We start from the raw sequence: 23277 nt of genomic DNA, 5'->3' as shown, positions 1-23277 counted from the left end.
ATTTAGGGTTTAATATTTTCATATTTACAAGATTTCCATAGCATTTTAACCAATGTATTCTTTTAGAAAATATGTGCAGAAAAAATACTTTTGGACAAGACTGCATTAATTGAATGATTTAACAAATTTATTCTTCTTCCTACATCATGATAACACGAGTTGTTCTACTAAAGAGTGCTTTTTTAATTTATTTTTTATTAGTTTGCTTACCTTTGTGTCCTATCATGATCAAATTAAACTAATTGAGCAATAATGCAATCTGAACAAAAACTGTTTGTGTGCTATAATTATACATACATATAGACAGACATTTTCACATTATTTTTAGCTCATAAAAATACCATCAGAATGCAACATATAGATTTACTGAAATATAATATAATTGTGTAAGCTGCCTCTTTATATATATATATATATGCATATGCATACAGGTAAAACCTTTCAAGTGAACAAAAGGGAATATCTTTGCTTTGTAATGTTCCTAAATGTAATTTTCACCAAGTTTTTTTTTTGTACTTTTGAAACAGTAATATAGTTTCAGTTAAACAGGTAAACAAAAATATGCCGCAGAAACAGAAAAGTTCCTGACTGTTAAATTAGTTCTGGGACTTAAGAGACCACCCATCAACAGAAACTCGGCCTCCCTGATCCAAATGTTTGAGTGAAATCCTCATATTAGCTCCTGTCACAGAGCCAGAGAAGCAAAGCCTGGTCTTACTTTGAACCCTTCGCCATCATATTTTCCTCCTTCGAGCATTTTCTCTCTCAGCCTATCACGACATCTGTTTCGTGGCGCTCCTGTCGGGGCATCAAGCTGCTGGTGGAAGGTCCACCATCTCCGACACTGATGCATGTTTGGTTTTTATTCTCGTTTAATGTGTTCCAGGAGCGTGAGCGCGCATAACTGACCATTCAGACTTTCATCAAAACGAAGGTTTTTTTTATGTGGTGGCTGAGAAGTTAAAGTAAAAACTGCTGGTTATAACTCAACCAACATTACTTTCTCCTATAGCTGCTGTGTGTCTGTGTGTTTGTGTAGGATAGGTTGTTTTCTTTTATGTGCGAAAAAATATTTTATTTTCTCTAAGAAAATGAAATGCGACCAAAAAAATAGGAGAAAAAAAACACCCCAAGGTAATTTAATTTTGGTTATTTCAGATAAGATTTAATCCATTTTTCTTCTTTCTGTTTCCAGACGCCGAATGGATTGCCCACAGTGAACAGCTATGTCACAGCACCCAGCATCCCTCCCTACCACCCTCCCACCCAAGTGTCACCCTACATGGGGTACAGCGCCACCACGTCGGCCTATGTGACCGGCCCCACATGGCAGCCGGCCAGTGGCAGTGCTCTCTCTCCCCACAGCTGTGACATCGCCTCTCCWCTGGCCTTCAAGGGCATGACGGCCAACCGCGACGCCATCCACCCGCTCGCAGCCTCGGCACTGTGAGGTCGCCTCCACGGGGCTGATGGGAGGAGGGGTGGGGGGCAGCGGGGCAGAGAGYACTCAGTGTCTGTGGTGACGGTTCACTGCCTCCCTTCCATGAAGGACTTCCTCTGAACGAGACGCCACCAACTCCCCCCTCGATCAGCTGAACAGACTAAAGACACGCAAGGAGTAAACAGTCACACACACACATACACACATACACACACATACCCAAAACTGTGCAAAGAACTTGCAGGCAGGTGTTCGGAAAGACTGAAGTGTGACCGTATCTCCACCCGTCAGCATAAAATCTACTCAGATTCATTCCTCTTCAGGCAAAAAAAAAAAAAAAAAAAGTCTAAATTAATGAATATCAGAAGGAAAAAACTAACAAACAGGGAAAACACTTTGCTGGAGAGTTTCAGGGTGCTTGTTGATTTCTGTTGCCTTTTTTTAATTGTATTTTTTGTTGTTTATGATTTGATCAAATAGATCCTTCTTTTCCCTCCTTTAAAACGTCTAGCAAAAGCTACATGGAAACATTTTATTTATTAGCTTAAGGTACGTTAAATGAAGTGCAATTAGTCTCACAGGAAGCATGAAAACCGTCATGCACATTTGGAAAAAAAAAATTGGCGTTGGCGTCATGTTGGAGCAGAGCATTTTAACAATCGACAAATGTTGCACAATGAAATTGAATGTATCTTATTAAATTTTACAATTTTTCAACTTTTTTTTTCTGGTTATTTGAAGTGAAACATGATCACGGCTATACAATAATGTGTTAACTTCTGCTGACCTTTCTATCAGCTATGGTAAATTCAGGGTATTGTGGCATTCTGACTTGTTTTACATGAGTAGGAAACTGCTTTTCATAAACAAAAGAGAAAGCAAAAAAAAAAAAAAAATGCACGCTCTCAAAGGCTGTGTTTTTGATTTCCATGTGTCATGGCTCATTAGGAAAGTCTATCAAAAAGCCTGAGCGCACAGTGTTTGTCACCACAGAAAGCCATTCGCTGAAAATCTTCGGGCCATAAAACATCTCACATCTCTACACTAACCTTTAGTTAGAAAAGCTTCAGCTGATTGAGCTGAATTTATGTTCTTTCCTAAACGTTTCAGAACATTTGTTTCTACTAAAACATTAACAATTGTACAATTCCAACTAAATAGATGAACTCTTTTTGTTTTGTAAATTTTAAACTTTATGCCTTTGATCTTTCAGTGATTTATAACTTATGTAAGTCACGCCGATGCTTTTAGTTTGGTTTAGAGGTGCTAAATTAGAACATCCCTGCCTGTTTGCACAAAAGTTTAAAAACGTGCCCCCAGACTCGCAGGGTTGTGATGTAGTCCATGTTCGCTCAGGGAGCCACTAATGGGCATCTCCGAGGTCTCCGACYCAAACTTTCAGCAGCGGCACGAGGGGCCGAACGGGGTTTGTCGAGGCCGAACGCGCCACGTTGATTTACAGAAGAAAAAACACACCAGACGAATGAAAAATGACCAGATTGCAGAAAGATGCAAAAAGGCTTTTTGTGCCTTTTTTTTTCTAGAGAAAGAGGAGGGGGTGTAAAGTAATAAATTATCTGGTGAGTCAGGCAAGCCCCATCTAGTCCTGCAGTGGAAACCGGGGTTTTAAACAAACTGGGCTCCAGTGTGGAGGTGTTGAAGGATCACTTGATAAAGTTGTTCACCTGCTTTCTCAAAGTGCTGCCGAGCGTTGGAAGGGGAGGGAGTCCGGGCTCCGTCTCCTGGGTTCGTGTTTCTATCCGCCCAGCAGAAACAGGCCCTCCGTGTGACAGTGTCAACAGTCCTCCTCGTAGGCAGGAGCTGATTTGACTTGGAAAGCATTCTTTCCCGCATCCAGTGGTCACGGACCGTTGCTCACGGATCGTGGTGTCTCTTTGACCGTATCTGAACCACATCACAGGGACGTGATGATCACACACTGGCTGTTCAAACCAGCCAACGTGGCTRTACCATTAACCATCCATCACGCACTGCGAAGTCTTTCAGAGGCAGGAAAAAAAAAAGCTGTTCTGTTTTGTTATTTTACCCGGCCCACACAACAAGTCCAACCAACTTTTGCTTTCAACTACAAGAACCTGACTCACACAAAAACAATGCTTCCTGACCTAAAAAAAAATTCCCAACAACAAAGAACGTCTCAAAACTCTGATAATCCTGGCTCATCTAATGTTGTTCAGCTGTATGGTTTGAAAAAAAAGTGTAGTTTTGAAAATCGGAGCAGACACATGTTTATAATTAATTATGCTGAGTCTGACTTCAGTGTCATATGGTTATCTTTACTTGTTCACATGCAATCAGAAGCGAGGCGGCTCTGTGCAGAGTAACACAGAGCAGGGAATGTTGACACTGGATGAATGAAGGACGGCATGCATGCTTCTGCTCAATGAAGAGTTTGAAAAGCTGACGACAGCCAGAGTGTTTTGCTAATGTCTTAAAACAACAACGTTTTTTGGGGAAAAAAAGAACGTCTGCTTGCCTTTTGTGCGTGCAATGCAGTGTTTTTTTRCTAAGTCATGTAAATCGAGGAGGTTTTAATGCAATCATTAATCGTATTTGCATTGGAGGCGACAGGCAGAGCCAGATTGCAGGCTTGTCAAAGCCGGAGCCACTGAGGGTGAAGTGTTTCAGGTGAAGATGAAGACGGCACATCTTGCTGATTTATGAGCATTAAAGTTGCATGTGGAATTCAGGTAAAGGGTGGCTTTGTTGCCAAGCTACCAGCAACAGAGGCGCACACGTTTTAAACTGTCAGGTCTGAAACAAACACACACTCTGAGCACTTCATTACAAAAAAGGACAGGTTAAGCGCTTACAATTTCATCAGTTTGGAAACCACAGTTGTTAGTCTGTCACCACGGCCCCCCTGGGCAAAAAACCAGGAGCCGTTTGATTTTGGCACAAAGAAACTCCCACATTAAGGATGGCTGTCAAATACCAACATGGCTCAGCAAAACCTACAACCACGAGGCTAGGATGTGTCCCTYAGAGCAGCTAAGGCCTACGGCTGTGCAACAGGTGTGCGTGCCGTCGCATATTTGTGGAACAGATAGTCTGGAGGAGAAAGAGAATGCGTGCGGACCCCCCCTCCTCCCCGGTTCCTGCAGCCACATTTGAATTTCCTCAGCTTGTTGTTTTAGCTTGCACTAAAGCTATGCTCAGACACAGACTCGCCGGCCGCAGAGAGACGAGACTGACACCCGATTGGCTAATGCGACGTTTTCGGCTGACAGCTCGTCACACAACAAAGTGCTCGCCTGGTGGGGAGACAAGACGCGAGTGATGGTGCGGTCGGCTGAAGAAAGCTGATCTGCTTAGATCAGCGCTGAGCTGAAGCACTGCCAGCGCAGACAAACATGTGACAACACACAGCTATTAGAAGACAAGGCAAGTGTGTAACGCAATACACACACACACACACACACACACTGAGGGGCTTATTTTCACTTTTTATTTTTTAACCATTGCACAATAATAGTTTTCCGTCTCTTTAAGCAAAGTTTTAGAAGTCAGATTGAAAAAAATGACAAAAAAAAAGTCAAAGCTGAACATAATAAAATCCACTGTAATTTATCAGTGATGTTTTAAAGAAAAGATGTGTGATGGCACTGAAAATTACAAATATGCAKAGAAGAAAGAAAAAAACAACAACAACAACCTCCCTTTCAGTAGATTTTGTTGATATAATTTGGATTGGGTTGGCTCTGGAATGAGAACACAAGAGCCCTGAAGGGTCGGAGTGATTCAAACCATGTAGTCAGTGTGTGCTCACAGGASTTTTATAAAAACCAACAAGCAAATTAATAAAAAAAACACAAGTTGATTTTCATATTTTTACAAATATTAATGGGTAAAACTTTTGTTTAGGGAGAAAATCACTAACTTAATTACTAACTGTAAACTTGTCCTTAAAAAGCATTAAAAATTTGTTATGCCGATATTGTGAAATAAACTTTTGCAAATAAGAAACCATTACTTTTAAAAAAGTTACTAATTACTGTCTCTTAAAAGCAGATAGAGGCGTCTGAACTTCATGCTTATAAAGCAGGAATACTACAGGAATAGGTTTTGTTTTTGTCATTAATTGTTATTAAAGCTCAGACAACAATGAATACTTTTTTGCTAATTCAAAATGTTTCCAATTTTGAAGACAAATTTTGATTAGATATATTAGTACTTTGATTAAATATCAAATAATTTAAAAAGTGTTTTATTACACAACAATATAGTCATTCCTGTTCTAAAATGTAGTTGTGTTCTAGTAAGAATTAAGTGTCTGAATATTCAACAATTAATAAAACCCAAAGAATTTTTAATCTGAGATTTAAATCTGAGAATGAACCCTGACATTTTTTTAAAGGTATGAAACACATAACAATACTCTTGTTAATAAAAAAGTAAATTTGTAGGTTTAAATAATTAAATGAATGAAGTGAAAATGGTTTCTGATTAAAAAAAAGGAAATTGAACGTGGGAATTTGAATCCACGCTGTCACTGCGGTGCAGCAGCTGTGTGTGAATAAGAGTTAGCTTCAGAAGAAGGAACTGGTGTGGATTAAGTTTTAAACTACTGATAAATAAGCTTTGAGCAAAACCTGAACTCAGAATGGGGAACATGCTCTGAGTTACAAAGAACTCATTCATTATTGTTTATGCCTTCAAAAACTTGTTGTTAGGCTTATTGTTAGATAACCAGACATATTGTGTAGGTGTTAAAGCACAGAAACTATTCTTGTTGTATTCTCATATTTTCTTTTAGCAAAGCTTATTTAGATCATAAGCAACAATGTTTAATATTAATAAACATGACTAATTTTAAAATAATTACAAATAGTCTGTTACAGAGTTAGGTCATACAGAATATGTATTTTTAAATGTTTAACAATATTTATTGAGTACTTATTACTTACTCTGTCATTTTCATATTCAAAGTGAAAGTTCAAAGCGTTTGAAGTTGGTTTTGTGGAAATGTTACAATTAATGGATGTGTTGTAGAAAGTCCACCTGATGTTCTTACAGGATGTGCCCCCGGGCTGCACTAGAAATGCTGTTGTTGTGGCTATTTGTGCTTGCAAATTACCTTAAAATTACATGTAAATAAGTTTAGTAAAACTGAGCGCAGTGAAAAGGTTTAAAAAGTCTTGTTTGCATGAACAGCTATAAAATTTCCGGGTTGTTTTAAGARGGCAGTATTTTTGGTTTTCCCTAAATGAACCTTCAGCTCATCAGTTTGGTCAGCATTAAACTCTTTCTCCAAACTGAGGCCSTTCAAATAGCCATCTACAACAGGTGAGATATTGATTGTGCATTAACCTCTCACAGAATGCAACTTGAAACKACCTGAATCATCACTTTTAAAGCCCATAACACTTATTTAAACTTGGATATCAGAACTCTAAACGATTTGCTTTCATCATTTCTGTAAGCAAACAGGTTTTTAGGACATTTTAATTCACAAAGTAGACAATGTTTCAAAAACATTGTAATGCTAGTTTATATTTTAAAGAAACTAGAAAAAAACGTAAATTTGGTCTGGTGTCAAAGAGGTCAGTTGACAAAATAAGCAACGAGGCACATTTAATAGGGAAATACTGCTCGTTTCCTTTTCGTTTTCTTCCCCTTCACCAGTTTTTCTGTAGCCATCCAGACACATATTCATAAACCAGCAGCATCACCGCGCCACCTGTAACAAAATATAAACGTGAGCCACATGTAACCAAAAGTATTTTCCATAGGAAGTGAGTGACAGCCAGTGTGTGCTGCCCTGCTAAATATGATTTCCTGGAAAAGTGGAAAAAGATATTTTTTAAACAAACATCAAAATTTGTAGCTAGTGTCCACAAAGGGGCGGGTGCTTTGTCTTGTTCAGAAAATTCAAACATGTGATGATTTAATCAGTTTAACGACACATTAGTATGTTTGGGAGGGATGCAGTGCTCGCCACATCTTCACTCTATCCTGGCTACATTTTTCACTGTTTATTCTTTGAAAGTTCTGACAGGATGAACATTTCTAAAAAGTTTTCATTTGGCTGATTATTGAAATGTAAAAAATATATATAAGAAATACAAAACCAAAACTAAAGTGAAATTCAAATAAAAATAAGTGACTGCTAATATATTATATATAAAACAAGGATATATTCAGTTTTATTAGAATTAGAAGATTTTTTTTACCTGGTCCAAGTCTCATAATCTTGGGAACCAATCCTTTATACAGCGCCAAATACCTGCAGTGAAGAAAAATATATGCTTAATTATATAAATATATGCATGTATTTACTAGGGGTGCAACGGTTCGGTACTTTTTGGTATGAGGGACACAGTTTGGTACAACAGGGAAGATAAACAAAAAAGCAAGCACTACTTTGTATTATTTTTGTTTTGTTAAACAGAAAATAATGAGAGACAAAAACAGAAAACAAAGCACTGCTGCTGCTAGCAGGAAGYGCTTGGGTGGCATTTAACATAAAGCAAGGTAGGTTTTTCCTTTTAGCCTGAACTATAAATATTGTCTTCTTGTCAAACAGAAAGTCTGATAAACCCCAGAAAGCTTCTTCTTATTTATTTTTCTTCTTTTTCTGATGGTCAGATGTTGGGTGTGTTGTCTTGTGTGTTATTGGTGTACATTTCACGTCGTCGAATTCCTATCGGTTTCTCTCTTCACAGTTCTTACATTTCTCTTCTTCTTTGTCTTTTTCTTCTTTATGTGAAAATGTAAATTTGTAAATTTAATAAAATATGAAACACTAAGCTTCTCAGCAAGGGATGTCCTACAGTCGTGTGGAGAAATGAAATTTGTGTTGATAATCTGGTATAACTCTTTGTCATCCACACTTAAAATATCGAGTTACAAAAAGATACAGTGGCTCGTCAGTCCAGCTGTTCCTTGAAATATACTGACACAGTTTCCAGAACTATTTAACTTGTCAACGTTTTGTTTGTACCATAAATATACTGTATATATATGGTACAGTCCTATAGGTACAAATACTGTATATCTTTCAAGGTAACCTGATACAACTTTTAGGATAAAAAATTGTGCTTTTTTTTAAGTGCACCTGCCATCTGGGTCTGCGCTAGCTTGGTGGTCAGTGAWGCTGTCTCGTAATCCTGGGGTTGCAGGTTGAGRCAAGCTGGGCACCCAACATCAGACACTTGTCAAATTGTTCAAGCGAGTTTGCAGAAGGGAACAGCCAAAAGAAAACCAACAACAACACACGAGCTTTTCCATCCAACTGATTTGTCTCKYACAGGCAGGTCTTCAAGCTTCTGCATATTTTTCTGGACCAAACATTCATGCTTTGTTTACTGTAGAGCATATAGATAATATCTTCACCTGTCAGGGCTGTTAGTAAAATGCAGCGACACCCACACACCCCCCCCAAAAAAAAAAAAAAAAAAAAAAAAAACCTTGATCCTGGTGAAAGCAGTGATCACCTGTAACTGTAACTCATCGTTTAAATTATACATATTTATTGTTTAAATTACGTACCCATCCCAAACGTCTCTACCAAACTGTCACATACAAATACACAAACCATTACACACCCTTATTATACACAGGATACATACAATGTTTTAAAAATGCATGTGCTGTACAAAATATTTGTTCAAATATTGACAGATTTTATCCACGTCTTACTGAAAAGTAACCAAATAAAGTACAAGTATTGGACCCAGGTTAAAACTACTCACTGCAAAGTCATGAAAACTAGTAAAAAACAAGTAAGAAACAAAATATTTTGCAATATTTTTCTTAGAATGAAAATTAATTTGACTTTATATCAAATAACTGTAAGCAAAATTATGAACTGCTGCCAACTTTGCAGTGCGTTTGTCTGCGGAGACGCCTGAAGTCAAAGGAAATATGCCAACAATGATGATGTGTATGGAATTTGACAATTTGATATAGTTAGGCATAAACTTTTGATATTTGATTTCATATTTTGCAGTGAGTTGTTACAACTCTAGTGATTATTATTGATATCCCAGTTCTCAGTTCAATTCATTTGTAGATTAAAAAAGGACATAAAAAGCACTATTTAGAACAATATCTGTGACAAAAGCAGTTTTACTTTCATTACCTGTTAATTTTTTTATGACTATATTCATGTATTTGTGTTCAAGCTTGTAAATGCATGAATGATTGTGGAAGTGAGTGCTTGCCTTGCTTTTTGTCGCCCTGCATGCCGGTCACCCCATCAGGGTCTGAGAGCCGGCACTGACGAGTACCTGCCCCTTAATGCATTCAAGGTGATCAGTGGCTGCCTGCCTCTGCCTCCTGCTCCCTGTCCCACTCACTGCTCCCGCCACTGATGGCGTTAATAAGGCTCGACCCACTTCCTCCCTGGCCCTCTGTCTGATTAGATTGACCCGTGGAGCGCCGTGCGGCTCGTTAGGGTCTGCTTAACGATGTCTCCCATAGGGACCACTAATTAGCTGAGACTGTGTTGTGTTAGAGAAGGGGATGTGGCAGAGGGGGCACACTTTCTGCACTCCTGCGACAATGTTTCAGCACTGTTTTCGTAGCAAACCCCCAACTGCAGGCTAACGACATCCACTAACTACAAACATCTCGCAGGGTCTTGTCTTGTGGAGCGGCATGGGGCTGAAGTGGAAAGCCCGGGGCGATTGCTAACAAAACATACATCTTCCCTTGAAGCCTTCATTTGGAGCTGTCGTTCTCTGAGGCTTGAAAATATGTCAGCAGCTGCTACAGAGGAAGCACACTGCAGAAATGTTTGGGAGGAGTAGAACCAATAATCTAAAAAGGAGTATTTCACAGTCTTGCACAAAGCTTTTTGAACTAGAAGTGTACAAACTTACCTAGCTGTTAATCTGGAGTTGAAACTGGTGTATTTGTCCTCACTGATAATTACTTTGTTAGAAAACCAACCATCAACTGCTAYCACAACAAAGTGTCTCATAAATTCTCGGATGCACCTGTGACAGTATTTTCTGGTTACTTATCCCCCCACAACAGGCTCTTACCCCTCTTCACGGTACACCAGTGCCATGGTCTGGAAGCAGGTGCGGTACTTGATCTCTCCTGGCACCGGCTGGGGCCCCTGGATGCGGCTTTTGGCCACGTCAAAGGGAATATTTACACATGAGGCGATGGTTCCAGACGTTAGGCCGATGGTGAACTTCCTGAGGAACTCTAACGTGGGGTCCTGCAGAGAAGATTAAGATAAAGCAGACTGGTTCAAGAAGCACATTTTATTTAGTGAAGACAATGAAAATATTTCAGACCCAGCATACCTTGAAAGAATACAGACTACTTGCTGTCTTGAAACTTTTAGACTGTGCTAGTAATAAATGTCAAAAGTAGCCGTTTTGGTCAAATCTTCAAAATAATGTCATGCAGGATGTTATGCAATACTGTGAGATCTCGCAAGTTTAGCAAGTTTTTAACTCACTATCTGTAAAACTGACTGAGTTACAGCCATTATCACACTTCTCTGAAGAGGCGGCCATCTCAAATCCATTTGACTCCAAATATTAGAGTTGTAGATGAACAACCAAGGATTATTTTCTGATTTCCTTTTGAGCATTTCATTAAAATCCACTCAGTGGTTTGATGAGATATTGTGCTAACAGGCAGACAAACCATCACACACACAGACAAAAACTTCAGAATCATTGCTTGTCGTCTCTTGGGCAGGCAATAAAAAGCTAATGTAGTGTTAAATTTATTGGCACATGACACCAAAAATAAACAAAATAATAAAACAAATGTTGTGATTTAGTAATTACAGTATATAAGACACTAAGTATGAGTGAAAAGGAAAAGAGCAGGAGGGGACCGACGAGTATGATTGCAAAGCTGGCATGAAAGCGATGGTCATTTTATGGTAGCGGGGGGCAGATTTGTGCTTTTTGACGGCGGTGCGGCCTTGTGATTGGCTGAGCAGAAGCACATGTTCTTCGAGGAGCCGAGACGGGAGGATTTATAAACAGGGTTCATGCAGGCAGACTGGGAAGGCATATGGGGACAATTTGGGTAATTGGGCTGTGACTCGGCACAGGGGTATTACTGTACCAAAGAAGCCCAGACTCAGAGAGCTCTGACAGCTAATTGGCCAGGATATTTTTACAAATGACAGCAGCCACTCCTGTCCAGGGCTTTCTCAAACGGCCGGACACCCTGAGAGCTGTGGTAAATCAACAGCTAATCCCACTTCTTCAGATTTTTTCAAGTGGGATGTGAGGAGTGGGGGGATATAGCCACGGCTAAGTACACCCATCAACCCACTTCCTAACAGCCTTAAGCAAACATCTCCTCACACATTCACTGTTGAATGATGGCAGTGTGTATCTGCCTCCTATTCAAATGTTCATACTAGAGAAGCCTGGGCTTGGGAATCTGAATTTGACTATTGCCATGATTGATTTGAAAGCTCATTGCTCATGTTGCCGATAAACTGCTTTGGAGAAATGCCACCAACAGCTCAGCCTGCAAGACGTCAAAAGCTACAAGACTCTACAACACAGTGTTGGGAAAAGTATTCACCTAACAGGTTTCTTCTGTTTGCTTTTTTGTCCCACCTAAATGTTTCAGATCAACAAACAAATGTGAATATCAGATAAAGCTAACTGAGTAAATACAAAATGATGATTTCATTGATTAAGGATAAAAATCTAATCAATCCCCCTAAGTAATTATTTGTAATTTTGCCGCTGTGCATCAATGTACTGCTGCAGAACCCAAGTGTTTTTGAGCTTGTGGTCATAAACCGGACAATCAGAAATTTCTGGTAAAAAGCAGAATTAATGCTTCCATCAATTACAGTGTGTTGTCCAGGTCCTGAAGCAGCAAAGCAGCCTTGGACCATTACACTACCACCACCATATTTGACTACTGGTATTGGTCTTTCTTTAAAATGCAGTTAGAARGGAAGGCACATCTTCCTAAAAATGTCACTTTTGTCTTGTCAGTCTAAAGAATATTTCCCCAAAACTGTGGGGATTATGAAGATGTTTTTTGTTAAGTGTGAGGTGGGCATTTGTCATTTTTGGCTTTGGAAATTTTCCCTGGAGGACACTTTTTGCCTCTTTGTTACTGTTGAATCAAYAACTCTGACCTTAACTTAGTGTAAGATCTGCAGGGATATAAGGTCTCTACGTACTCCATGTTGAAATCTGCTCTCCTTGTCGCAGGTGCGTAATGAAAATTGTGTAATTTGTTRGCAACTTCAAGTCTTCCGCCCCTTCTTGTCACAACCTGCCGAAGAACTTTTCAACCCCTCTGCATAGGAAATTATTGTATGATTGGTCAGAAGTTTGTGGTGTGTTTGTTTATGATGCAAGTGTTTAAATCCTGTGTATTGCTTCAACTACTCTTTTCCAGAATCCAACCGTTGTGCCCTGAAGCAGACATTTACATTGCCCAACCAAAAAAAYTCCCCACCTGGATTTAACTCAGGTCTATGATGTGYGGTTGCTGCAGTTGATCAGGTCTAGGTTCAGCAATAGTCTGAGCTCAAAGAATGAGGTCAGCTACCTCAATATACTGAATGAGCAYGTTATTCCATCAATGGATTCTTCCCTGATGGCACAGGCATATTCCAAGATGACAATGGCAGGATTCATCGGCTCGAACTATGACAGAGTGGTTCAGGGAGCATGAGACATCATTTTCACTCATGGATTGGCTCCACGGAGTCCATTGAGAATCTTTGGGATGTGCTGGAGAAGGCTTTGTGCAGTGGTTAGACTCTACCATCATCAGTGCAAAATCTTGGTGAAAAATGAATGCAACACTGAATGTAAATAAATTTTGTAACATTGCAGAAGCTTATCCAAACAATGCCACAAATAATGTGTGTCGTAATCAAAGCTAAAGGCGGTCCAACAAAATACTAAAGTGTGACCTTTWTTTATTTATTTATTTTTTGGTGGCGACTTTTTGTTTTGGCCAGGCAGTGTATAATGATAGTCAAATGGCCAAAAACTCATGGATGGAGATAAAATAAGACATTTTGCAAGAAGGAATCTGACAAAAACTGGACACTTCTGGGAAGTTTCAGCACTGTTCGCTGGTTTCTTCATTTATAGGTAATGGATTTATTTAAGTAATTTCTTGATTCTACAAGTCTGGCAGTAATCGTGGGAGGGAGTGATGAACGAAATTGAACTCAACAACAATAAATAAATAAATAAATAAATAAATAAATAAATAAATAATTCATAACTTAAACTGTACTGTATGAACTGAATTTACTTGGTCACATAAGGCCAGGTTGATTTAAAACATTCTTTACTTTTCATAACTGAAATCATCATTTGAAAACTGCAACTTGTGTTTACTCAGGAGATCTCTATCTGATATCAACATTTGATTTTATTTAATAATTCGACATATTTAGATGCGACAAAAAAGCAAAAAACAGTAGAAATCTGTAAAGGGGCATGTATTTTTTGACAGTACTGTAGCACTTGTTAGTCTCTCAAAAATAGTATCACAACCCAAGAATGGAGCCATTTCAGTCATCCGGCCACATAATTATCCCTCACAAAGGATGACCAAGTCTAGGTACATTTTTCTGCCACTGGAAAAATGTTGAAAATATGGCAGAGCCAGGCCTCCCACTGTGACCTCCTCCTTAAAAATAGCACTGTTGTCTGCTTCCAATTAGTTCTTTGGAGTTAATCGAATGCTCCAGTTTGTACATGTGGAAGTAACGTATGGTAACGTTTCCATTAAACAAAATTAACTTTTGTTTGGGCCATCAGGCAGTGCCGGATGTGTAACCTGAAACTTTGAGGATGTTATGAAGAGCAAACAGACGGGGTATTAGCAGAGCTGATCGTGGAAGCTCCCCTCTGATTTTTGCTTCCTCCATGCCAAGCAAATAATGACTTTTAAACACTTGATATTCTCCTCTAACTATGTGGCTAGAACATTTGAGGATTGCTGAGCCTGAGGTTGCCAGAAGTACGTAGAATCAAAGGTTAGAAACACTTAAATTAAATTCAAGGCCTTGCATTCTTAGACAGAAAGCATACAGCCTGTCCCCCATTCATGTCAGTTAGATCTTATTATGACAAAGGGACAAAGTAGTACCTGGTATAGTTGAACCTTCAAAATGACACGTGACACTAGCTCTCAGGTTTTGTATTGATGATGACTTTTAGCTACTACTACAGTAATTTTAAGTTCAGTAACTGTAAAACTGACAAATTAACAGCCATTTTTGTGGTTTTTAAGTGTTCTTATCAGTGAGGGCCATCTAGAAGTGAGTTCACTTTAAATTACAAAAAGGCTGTAGATGTACTTTTTATTAATTAATTAATTAATTAATTGATTTAATTTTTTTTATCGTTATTAAACCAGACAAATCTCAATGAGATTGCAGATCTCACYTGCAAGGGTGACCTGGCCCTGAAGGTAATCTACTGTACATATTTTTGTGCTGTGGTCTGGAGAGAGCCCATACAAGCACAAGGAAAATGCAAACTCCACACAGAAAGACCCCGGGTCCAAACAAGGGATCAAACCAAGACCTTCTTGCTTTGAGGCATCAGTGCTAACCACTGAGCCGTCATGCTGCCATGATTGCCAGTTGTGGACAAAGTACTCAGTTTCCTTACTTGAGTCAAAGTACTGATCCTYCTGGTCAAATACTGTATAACTCCAATGAAAGTAAAAAGTACCTRWYTCAGATTATTACTTAAAGTACTGGAGTATGTGATTTGAACTTTTTTAAACAATGCATTTCATTTGAGTGTAGCTGAGAATAATTGGGACAATTTCTGCTACAGTATATTGGTCAGATCAGTATGATGATAACAATAATAATAACAACAAAAATAATATTAATAATCCATTAGTCTTATATAGCACTTTTCTAGATGCTCAAAAATGCTTTACAATTAATGTGTTATTCATTCACTCGGTCAAATTCAGTGGCAGAAGTCTGGCTGCCGTTCTGCACCATTGGACCCTCCAGACCACCACAATCACACCAACATGTTTATACATGGGGAAGTTGAGTTAAGTGTCTTTCCCAGGTACAAAATAACAATATGCGCTCAGGCAGGGATTTGAACCACCAACGCTCTGCCTGCAGGGAGATTGCAACCCCCTGCACCACTGAAATCTATATACAGTATTCCACATTATGCCTCTTTTACAAGAACTGTCAACTCATTAAGTCTCTACAAAGTCACCAGTTCAAGGACAAGGCTTGGGAAAGTTTTTGATAGAGCCTCATATTAAGGGACTAATTGAGGAGCTCTGAATCTAATCTTTAGGGGAAGCACTTCATTCTGAGCTTTTTAGTTATTTGTAATATTTGTACTAGTTTACTGAACTTAAAATAATATTTGTTACAATAAACTAGAAACACTTTTGTACAAAACAATTTAATAAGTGTATTTGGTGCAAAACGATAGACCAAAGAGACTAAAAGTCTAAAATGCTTTAACTTTGGTCCAAACTGAGACAAGTCCATGTTAAAATGAGGAGGACTAATCAGGATCTAAATAAAGACCTACAATAGTGCTGAAACATGCCTAGTATACTTAGTGTACCTATAAGGCAACACTAGGACTAGCTTGAACACTGCTTATCCCCACTTACTGTATAGGGGTGTAATGTGACATTTTACAGTGTGGTGGAACAAAATAAAGGCAAACTACACAAACACGGTCCAAAAAGTAACTAGTGTCTAAAGCCTTTAGAGAAATATATTGGAGTAAAAAGTCAGATGTTTTATCGTTAAAATGTAGTGGAGTAAAAGTAAATAGTACAAAAATGTAAACCGTACTTAAGTATAGTGTTCAATAAAATTTAATTTGTTACTGCCCACCTCTGATGATTACTGTCTGAGATTTTAATTAAAATCCATCCAGTGAAATATTTTACCATTATGATAGACGTCAACAAACATTAGTTTGTATTTTTATCTTTATTAGGACCATTCATTGATTTCCATTCATTTCCAGTCCTAACCTAACACTGACCCCTTACCCTAAACCTAACCCCCCACCCAAAAGTAGATATTACGACCGTTCTTTGGTCTCCATAAGGACTACTGGTCCTGACAAGGTAGGTACTTATACCAGAAACGGTCTTAAAAAGGTAACAAATCCAYGTACACACACACAGATATGGGCAAAAACATTAATCCCCATCTTTGCCGACATTTTACCGAGCTGGTAGGAATAGCATCCTTGACATTGAAGTAGAAGCCAAAGTAGATCATGTTGAAGACTCCATGTCGTCCCAGTGTTGATGTCAYCCCTTTGTTCAGTCCTCTCAGTCCAAAGCCCCCAGACTTGATTATGTGTTTCGCTTGAGCAAAAGCAGAGGGCTGCTGCAATGGACAGTATTTAAAAAAAGATCTTGTTAGGGAACTATAAGAAAAAAAAGGTGAACGATCAATAAGTTAACATGGTATTCTGTTTCAGGCCACCTCTTTGAAGGAGTCTCTGTTGGCTTGGAGACTGACTTTCACCACTTCGAAGGGATTGACAACAATGGCCTCGGTCAAGCCTGAGCCGAGACCTGCTGCAGACAGCGCCTGAGGGAGAGAGGGGGAGGGGACGTGGACAAGATTTAGGACTGAGAGTGAGAGGAGAAAATTTAGCAGAAGAGATAAACCGTTACAGATGATGAAGATAGCCAACATCTTCCAGCTATAAGAGCTCAACTTTGTCCTTCTCAGAAATTGTTCTGAGGTTGTTTTATTTTTTATTAATGCAAATTTATCTCTGTCATGGCAGTCATCACTGTTGTTTGACAAATGCTTGCAGAAACACACAAGACACCTGCGGGTGTTATCATTTTACAAAATGCCAGATGACAGATTGGGGGGGAGGGGTGAAATTCTAGAGAACTGCATTAAAGGAAGTTGGAAATACTTTATTTCAATATTGAGAAAGAAACTATTATTATTAGTCTAGCACTCCTTGAGTGAAAGCATATCGCCTGCTGCCTTATATGATTGTGTTTTAGATTAAGATCATCTCATGTTGAGGAATGACAAAGTTGTAACTGTTTTGGTCAAACCTCAAAAATAACATCTACATTCTGCAAGAAGTAACACTCAGTTTGTGTCGTGAACGATCCTCAAAATCTGTAAAATTCACTGAGTTACAGTCATTGGTGTGTGGGCTACGGTCAACTGGCTGCGGTGGACATGAATTGGATTAACTTTAGCATTAATCAGTTGTAGACGTACATCCAATGATTACTTTTTCAAAGTGTTTCATGGGTTATTTTGCTAACAGACAGAAGTTGACCCCAACAAACATTGTTTGAGGCAGAGACAATATGTTGTTGTCGAAATACGTGTTAAGAAAAATGCTCATTTACTACAATGACAAATTTCGGTTAGTATCTGTAAAATGTTTGATTTCTACCTATTTCTGAAAGCTTCATTACAATCTGTTCAGCGGTTTATGAAGTATTTAATTAATGACACACACAAAAACATGCAAAAACATTATCTCACTTTTGTCTTTGGTAGCAGGAGATCATAATAATATACGTACCTGGCAAGTAATCTAAAGTAGAACCTGCAACAGCAACATGTATTTGCACTGGGCTCTGTCATCCTGCAGGATTGTGTGTCTGTGTGTACGTGCTTAGCAAGGAGRGTAATGGGAACATGTCGAGAACGTGTCTATAGCTCATTACTCTCCCTGCGTCTTTATCCTGCTGTCAGGGCCCCGGGACCCATCCTCTCAGACTGCCTCGTGATGTTTACACAGCCAGGCAGCCACGTTTTAATTCCTTATTTGTATTATTACTGTGTGTGTCCTCATTAATCAGAGTGAAGGCATTCAGCTGTGCCACGTTGAAGTGGAGAGAAAGAGGTGCGTTCAGAGCCAATCTGTAGTTCAATTGCACTAATGATCTGATGTGATTACAGTATTTGATATGTGCAGACCTCTGGGGAATCTGAGGTTAGAAGCACTTGCAGGGGGAAAACAGAAAGGAGGCAGCATAGGAGAGTGAGAGAGAGAATGATGGATGAGCTGGGTTAACAGATCTCTACTAAAGGCTGCCAAAAAAGCTGAGGATATTCAAGGTGGCTTACGATACTGACTTACAGGTAAGCCATCCATCATGGGGAACATTTGGCCACAATGAATGGTTGGTGACCACGCCTGGGTAAGTCAAACAGAGCCACCTTTAAACTTGGACTGAATTTAACAGAAAACTCAAGAAACAAACAAACAAACAAATAAAAAACTCCTGAATATTTTTAAAAGAGTACAACCATTCCTTAAAGTTATTTAAATTATTTTATTATTACTAAACATCACAATATATATGTAAAACAGACTAAGTTACAGCCTTTTTTGAATGGACTAACTGAGGCAAAAAAAAAAAACAATTTTTTTTCTTTCCAATTTTATATGATGTTTTCTGAACAATTGCAACAGAACTGCCAAATAAGGTCTGGACCTAACAACTATAATTTGGTGGTCTTCATTCTCCTCTGGCTCTGGATCAGACTCAGGCTCCAACATGTAAGGCTGGATGTCTTCTGTTGTTGACATCTTTTAATTAATTTGTAAATTAAAAGTTTCTGTACTGTTATATGGTTGTAAACCCCTCTATCAAGCTAAAGTGGACCACTCTGGACAGCTGGAGGGGAGAGGGGTGTGAAACACCTTGTTTGGATTTAATGAGACAGCCTCAAAACGAGTTGTTCTGAAACACACCTCAGAAAAGGGGTGAAAGAGGGGCTTGTGGAGTTACAATAAGGAGAAATTCAGACCAAAGCATTGCAGTTCTACTTTATATTTTATATCAAAAAATGATTTTAATGCATGTCTCCTTTAAACAGAGTTGACTCCAAATGTTTTTTTTACATTGTAGTCAGTTTTAGATAAAAATATTTTGTTTCCCTGGCAGAAATASTCTGATATCTCTACAGGAAGTGCTCCAGATGGCACCAAAAGTAGCAAGCTCCTGCTGCCATTTCTGCTTGCAAAAAATTTAAGTGAAAACCACTGAATTAAAAAATACTGGTATTCTAAAAGGTTATAAAACAGCGTTAACATAACCCACTATTAAATGTTTGAGTCCTGAGTTGCTTTAAGGAAGCAGTGATCCCCTTTGATCTCAGCTTTGCTTMAACTAGTTATTAGCACATCAATCTTGTCAGCGTTAAACTCTGTTTCTCCAAAATGAGTTTGTTCAAACAGCTATTTACACTAATTAAGGTATTAATTATTCAAACATCAAAAGATCAAAATAATTCATTTAAAAGTTTTAGATGAGGATGTCACGGTGGCTCAGTTGGTGAAGTTGTTTCCTCTCAGTGAGAAGGTTGTTGGGTCGAATCTGGGCTAGGAACCTTTCTGAGTAGAGTTTGCATGTTCTCTACATYCATYTGTGGGTTTTTCTCCAGGTACCCCACAGACCAAAAACATGACTGTTGAACTAATTGGTAACTCTAAAGGGTCCTTAGGTGTGAGTTTGTGAATGGTTGTTTGTCTCGTTGGTCTCTATATGTCCCTGTGATGGACTTGCGAGCTGTCCAGAGTGTACCCCACCCCTCGCTCTTTGACTGCTGGGTATGGGCACCAGTAACCCCCATGACCCTGAACGGAAGAAGCAGGTATAGATAATGGAGGATATTTTAGAAGAATCACATTTCTGGTTTATCCGAAGCATGTGAGAGTAAAGACAAACAATGAAAGGATCCATGTTTGCTTCATTCTAGGCACATTTCTTTATGATTACTGTCCAGAGGATAGAGCAATATTAACAGTGACTAATCTACAATGACAGAKAACAGAATGGATTCCTGTCATTTCAGATATTTCATTGGAGAGTCATGCAGTTTGAAGCTTCAAAATCTGTTTTCCCACATGACAAAAGTCTCGTAAAACGCACATTTTTTTTTCCAGCATTTGTTATCAACGTATGGCAAAAACTGCAGTTTTAGTCAGGAAAACTGCATTACAATTAAAAAAGGTCCATGATATTGGCGCTTAATTTGGATAATATTGTAATACTTTTGTTGTGAGCGCTGATTAGGGCACAAAAATTCAGCTTGAAATGATCTTTTTTAAACAGTCAGTGTGTTTAATAGGGGTTTTACAGGGTTCCGTTTTATAATGCACATAAAAGTAGCAGGCTTTTGGCAATGCAAACTTCTTTTTTGGACACAGGCTGAACAAAAAGCTATTATCGGCCAAGCTTTCGTTCTGTTTTTTAATTGTTTAGTTTTACTTTCTCTTCCAAAGGGTCTTTGACTATAACTGTGGTTCAGAAGAACAAAAGCAAATCTATTAACAATKATGTAAACGACACTCTGCCGCTTCTGTATTTATAACATTTAAATCCATTGTTCATCCTCACCCATCGTCAGCCAAAAAATAAAATTGCAAGTGTAATAAAGACAGTTCTTGACAGACTGCCAGTTCTACTAGGTGAACTCAGATTAGCACCTAAGAAATGTCTGTAAAATGGCTTCATGGCTGCTCTGCTGTCTGGAATGAAGTAAATTTAGTTCAGTAGTTCAGGCAGACACATACTGCTAATGACCAGCTGATGCTCCAAATGAGGTACAACTAAACTCTCAACTGCAGATGCAGACTAAATTGTTGGTACCAAGGTTATAGTAGTTTTGGATTTGTCATTATAGTTTAATTTCATTTTGACTTTTTTTCTTTTAATTCATTTAGTTTTTACAGTGAATTAGCTAGTTTTTATTAGTTTTTAATTGTTTGTTTAATGCTTAGTTTTAGTTTAGTTTTTATTAGTTCTAGTATTAGTTTTTATAGTTTAAAAAACATATTTGCCAGTGCATCCTCCTGCTTGTGGTGTTTCTGAGTTAACTAACCAGCAGCCAAGGGTGTAGGAATGAGTTTACTATAGAGAGGGGACACATAATACTAGAAACCTGACAGATTAGTAAATTGTCTGAGCAGAAAAGCATTCATTCTTGGAAAAATGGTGATGTGGGTAAACCACCAAACAAAATATCTCGAGTCTAATAGGATTGCACAGCATAACGAATATATTGTCATCACAATGTCAGTGTGTGCAATATTCATACTGCAAAAGACTTCTTGATGCACATTAATTGTTGACTAATGTACTTGAAGAGGTTTGAAGTTGTATTTTTTTGTGCTAATGCAATATTTAGCCAGTGGGACAGAGTCTCATGGCAGCAAAAGCTCACACCTGACAAAAAGGACTTTGCCAAAATTACTAAAAAAATCAAATAAATCTTCAACACTAAAATGACTATAACGCTCTCAAATTTACAGATATTTCGCTAAATTTGGTAAGGTAGTAAGTAGCCCATAGTCATCACTACCATAACTGAAGTGTTAACACATCAACACCATGTGTCTGCACACATTATTTACAAGGTTTGACCAAATCATCTAACTCTGTTGCGTCTCACTAGGTGCTGATCTTAGTCTAAAATCCTAAACTGCAGTTTAACAGAAACAGGTGCTCTCATTTGCATGGTGATATTATTCTTGGCATTTGTCTATGTTTTTAAAAGCTCTGGCAGGTGAGCAGATATTTGACTTTGGGTGTACCATTCTTCCTGGTTCTCTTCTTTATGTTTTTTTTTTCTTTTTCTAAGTGTGCATGTCTTCAGGGGTTTTTGTGTGGCAGACTCACCAAACCTGGAGACAAGGAAGTCAAACCCAGCAGCTTCTTGTACTGCTCGAAGGTAAAAAACTTTAGAGGAAACACAAGGACGAAAAGAACACTTAGACAGTTTCAGAAACACACCGACACATACCTGCCTCCAAAATACTGAAGAATGAAGAGGAAATAAATCAACATATTTCACAAGTGATATTTTTAGCAACTAAAGATGAAAGAGTAATAATGTTATGTAACCATCCTTGGTCATGAAAAGGGTTAAAATCTCTGACATGAATGATAAACAGGCAATGTGTACACCTTCAAGGTATGCTAGATCTTTCAATGTGTTAATGCTCAGTGAGAATTCTCATGGAAGTTTTCCTGTTTACAGTTTTTTCTGTATGCTGTTTTGGCATAATGGTAGTTTCAGATTTGTCAGTGTTAAAACGTCAGTGTATAGCTTGTTCAAGACATTCAAATCCTTGAAAAACTTTGTGCGTTTTTAAAACACAAAGTTTTGCTTAACATTTTTTCTTTAGTTATTGTTTTATGAGTTTTATTTTTTGTTTTTCTAATTTTAGCTTGTACCGTAGTAGTTTGTTTAGGTAATTTATGTAATTTTAGCTTTAAATTATTATATTTCTCAGCATTTCTTCGTTTATTGCTGCTTCATTCACCAGGGGCCAATCAGGCCCCTCAGGTTTAATCGCTGTCTGGTGTTCAGCCAAGTACTCATCAAAGTAAGAAGCATATTCTTATGCATTTCTTTGGCATTGACTCTACATGGGAGTTTGTCCAGTTGCTCTTGAAATCCTTTCTTCATTGTTCCTAAAGGTCCAACTACAGTAGGGGGGTCCCGATACAACTTTTTCACTTCCAATATGATACTGATATTGCTGCCTTGAGTATTGGACGATACAGATATCGACCCGATACAAAATCAGAGTGAATCCTACGTTCTTTGATTACTTTTGTTGTAGTGTTAAATCTTAAAAGTCTTGAACAGGTCAAACAGTAAAAAAGAGTCAACAATAATAGGTATGAGAAAAAAATYGTCCGATTTATTTTTATACAATTTTTTTAACTTAGACATAGGAACATTGTTCAATTAAATAAAATAAAAAAAATATTTATATCAGATTGGGACACCCCTAAATTACATGCATTGGAATTCTATCTCCAGATACTTGTACTTTGATATTTTCTCTGCTTCTTTCTTTAAGATGTTATTGTCATCC

General features: G+C 38.2%; 2 protein-coding genes across 4 annotated transcripts in view; one reads left to right on the top strand and one right to left on the bottom strand.

Annotated features, from left to right (window-relative positions):
- Positions 1-1792, top strand: part of pax9 (paired box 9) — a 5938-nt gene extending 4146 nt beyond the window's left edge. The window contains exon 4 of one of the 2 annotated variants that reach the window (XM_014019774.1): positions 1196-1792. In XM_014019774.1, the coding sequence (XP_013875228.1) occupies positions 1196-1450 (255 nt within the window). In that variant the 3' untranslated portion in view covers positions 1451-1792. The remainder of the gene's footprint in view (positions 1-1195) is intronic. The other variant, XM_014019773.1, reaches the window with a different exon arrangement.
- A 3104-nt stretch (positions 1793-4896) lies between these two features.
- The window catches only part of slc25a21 (solute carrier family 25 member 21), a 203205-nt gene continuing 184824 nt past the window's right edge, over positions 4897-23277 (bottom strand). For both annotated transcript variants that reach the window (XM_014019776.1, XM_014019775.1), the window contains exons 6-11: positions 22070-22129; positions 16881-16988; positions 16617-16781; positions 10453-10634; positions 7636-7688; positions 4897-7142 (exon numbers count right to left, since the gene is read on the bottom strand). In XM_014019776.1, the coding sequence (XP_013875230.1) occupies positions 7081-7142; positions 7636-7688; positions 10453-10634; positions 16617-16781; positions 16881-16988; positions 22070-22129 (630 nt within the window). In that variant the 3' untranslated portion in view covers positions 4897-7080. The remainder of the gene's footprint in view (positions 7143-7635; positions 7689-10452; positions 10635-16616; positions 16782-16880; positions 16989-22069; positions 22130-23277) is intronic.

This window comes from Austrofundulus limnaeus, unplaced genomic scaffold (assembly GCF_001266775.1).
Source record: "Austrofundulus limnaeus strain Quisiro unplaced genomic scaffold, Austrofundulus_limnaeus-1.0 Scaffold230, whole genome shotgun sequence".
In the NCBI taxonomy this organism is placed as follows: domain Eukaryota; kingdom Metazoa; phylum Chordata; class Actinopteri; order Cyprinodontiformes; family Rivulidae; genus Austrofundulus; species Austrofundulus limnaeus.
This window is presented reverse-complemented; position numbering and strand designations above follow the sequence as displayed.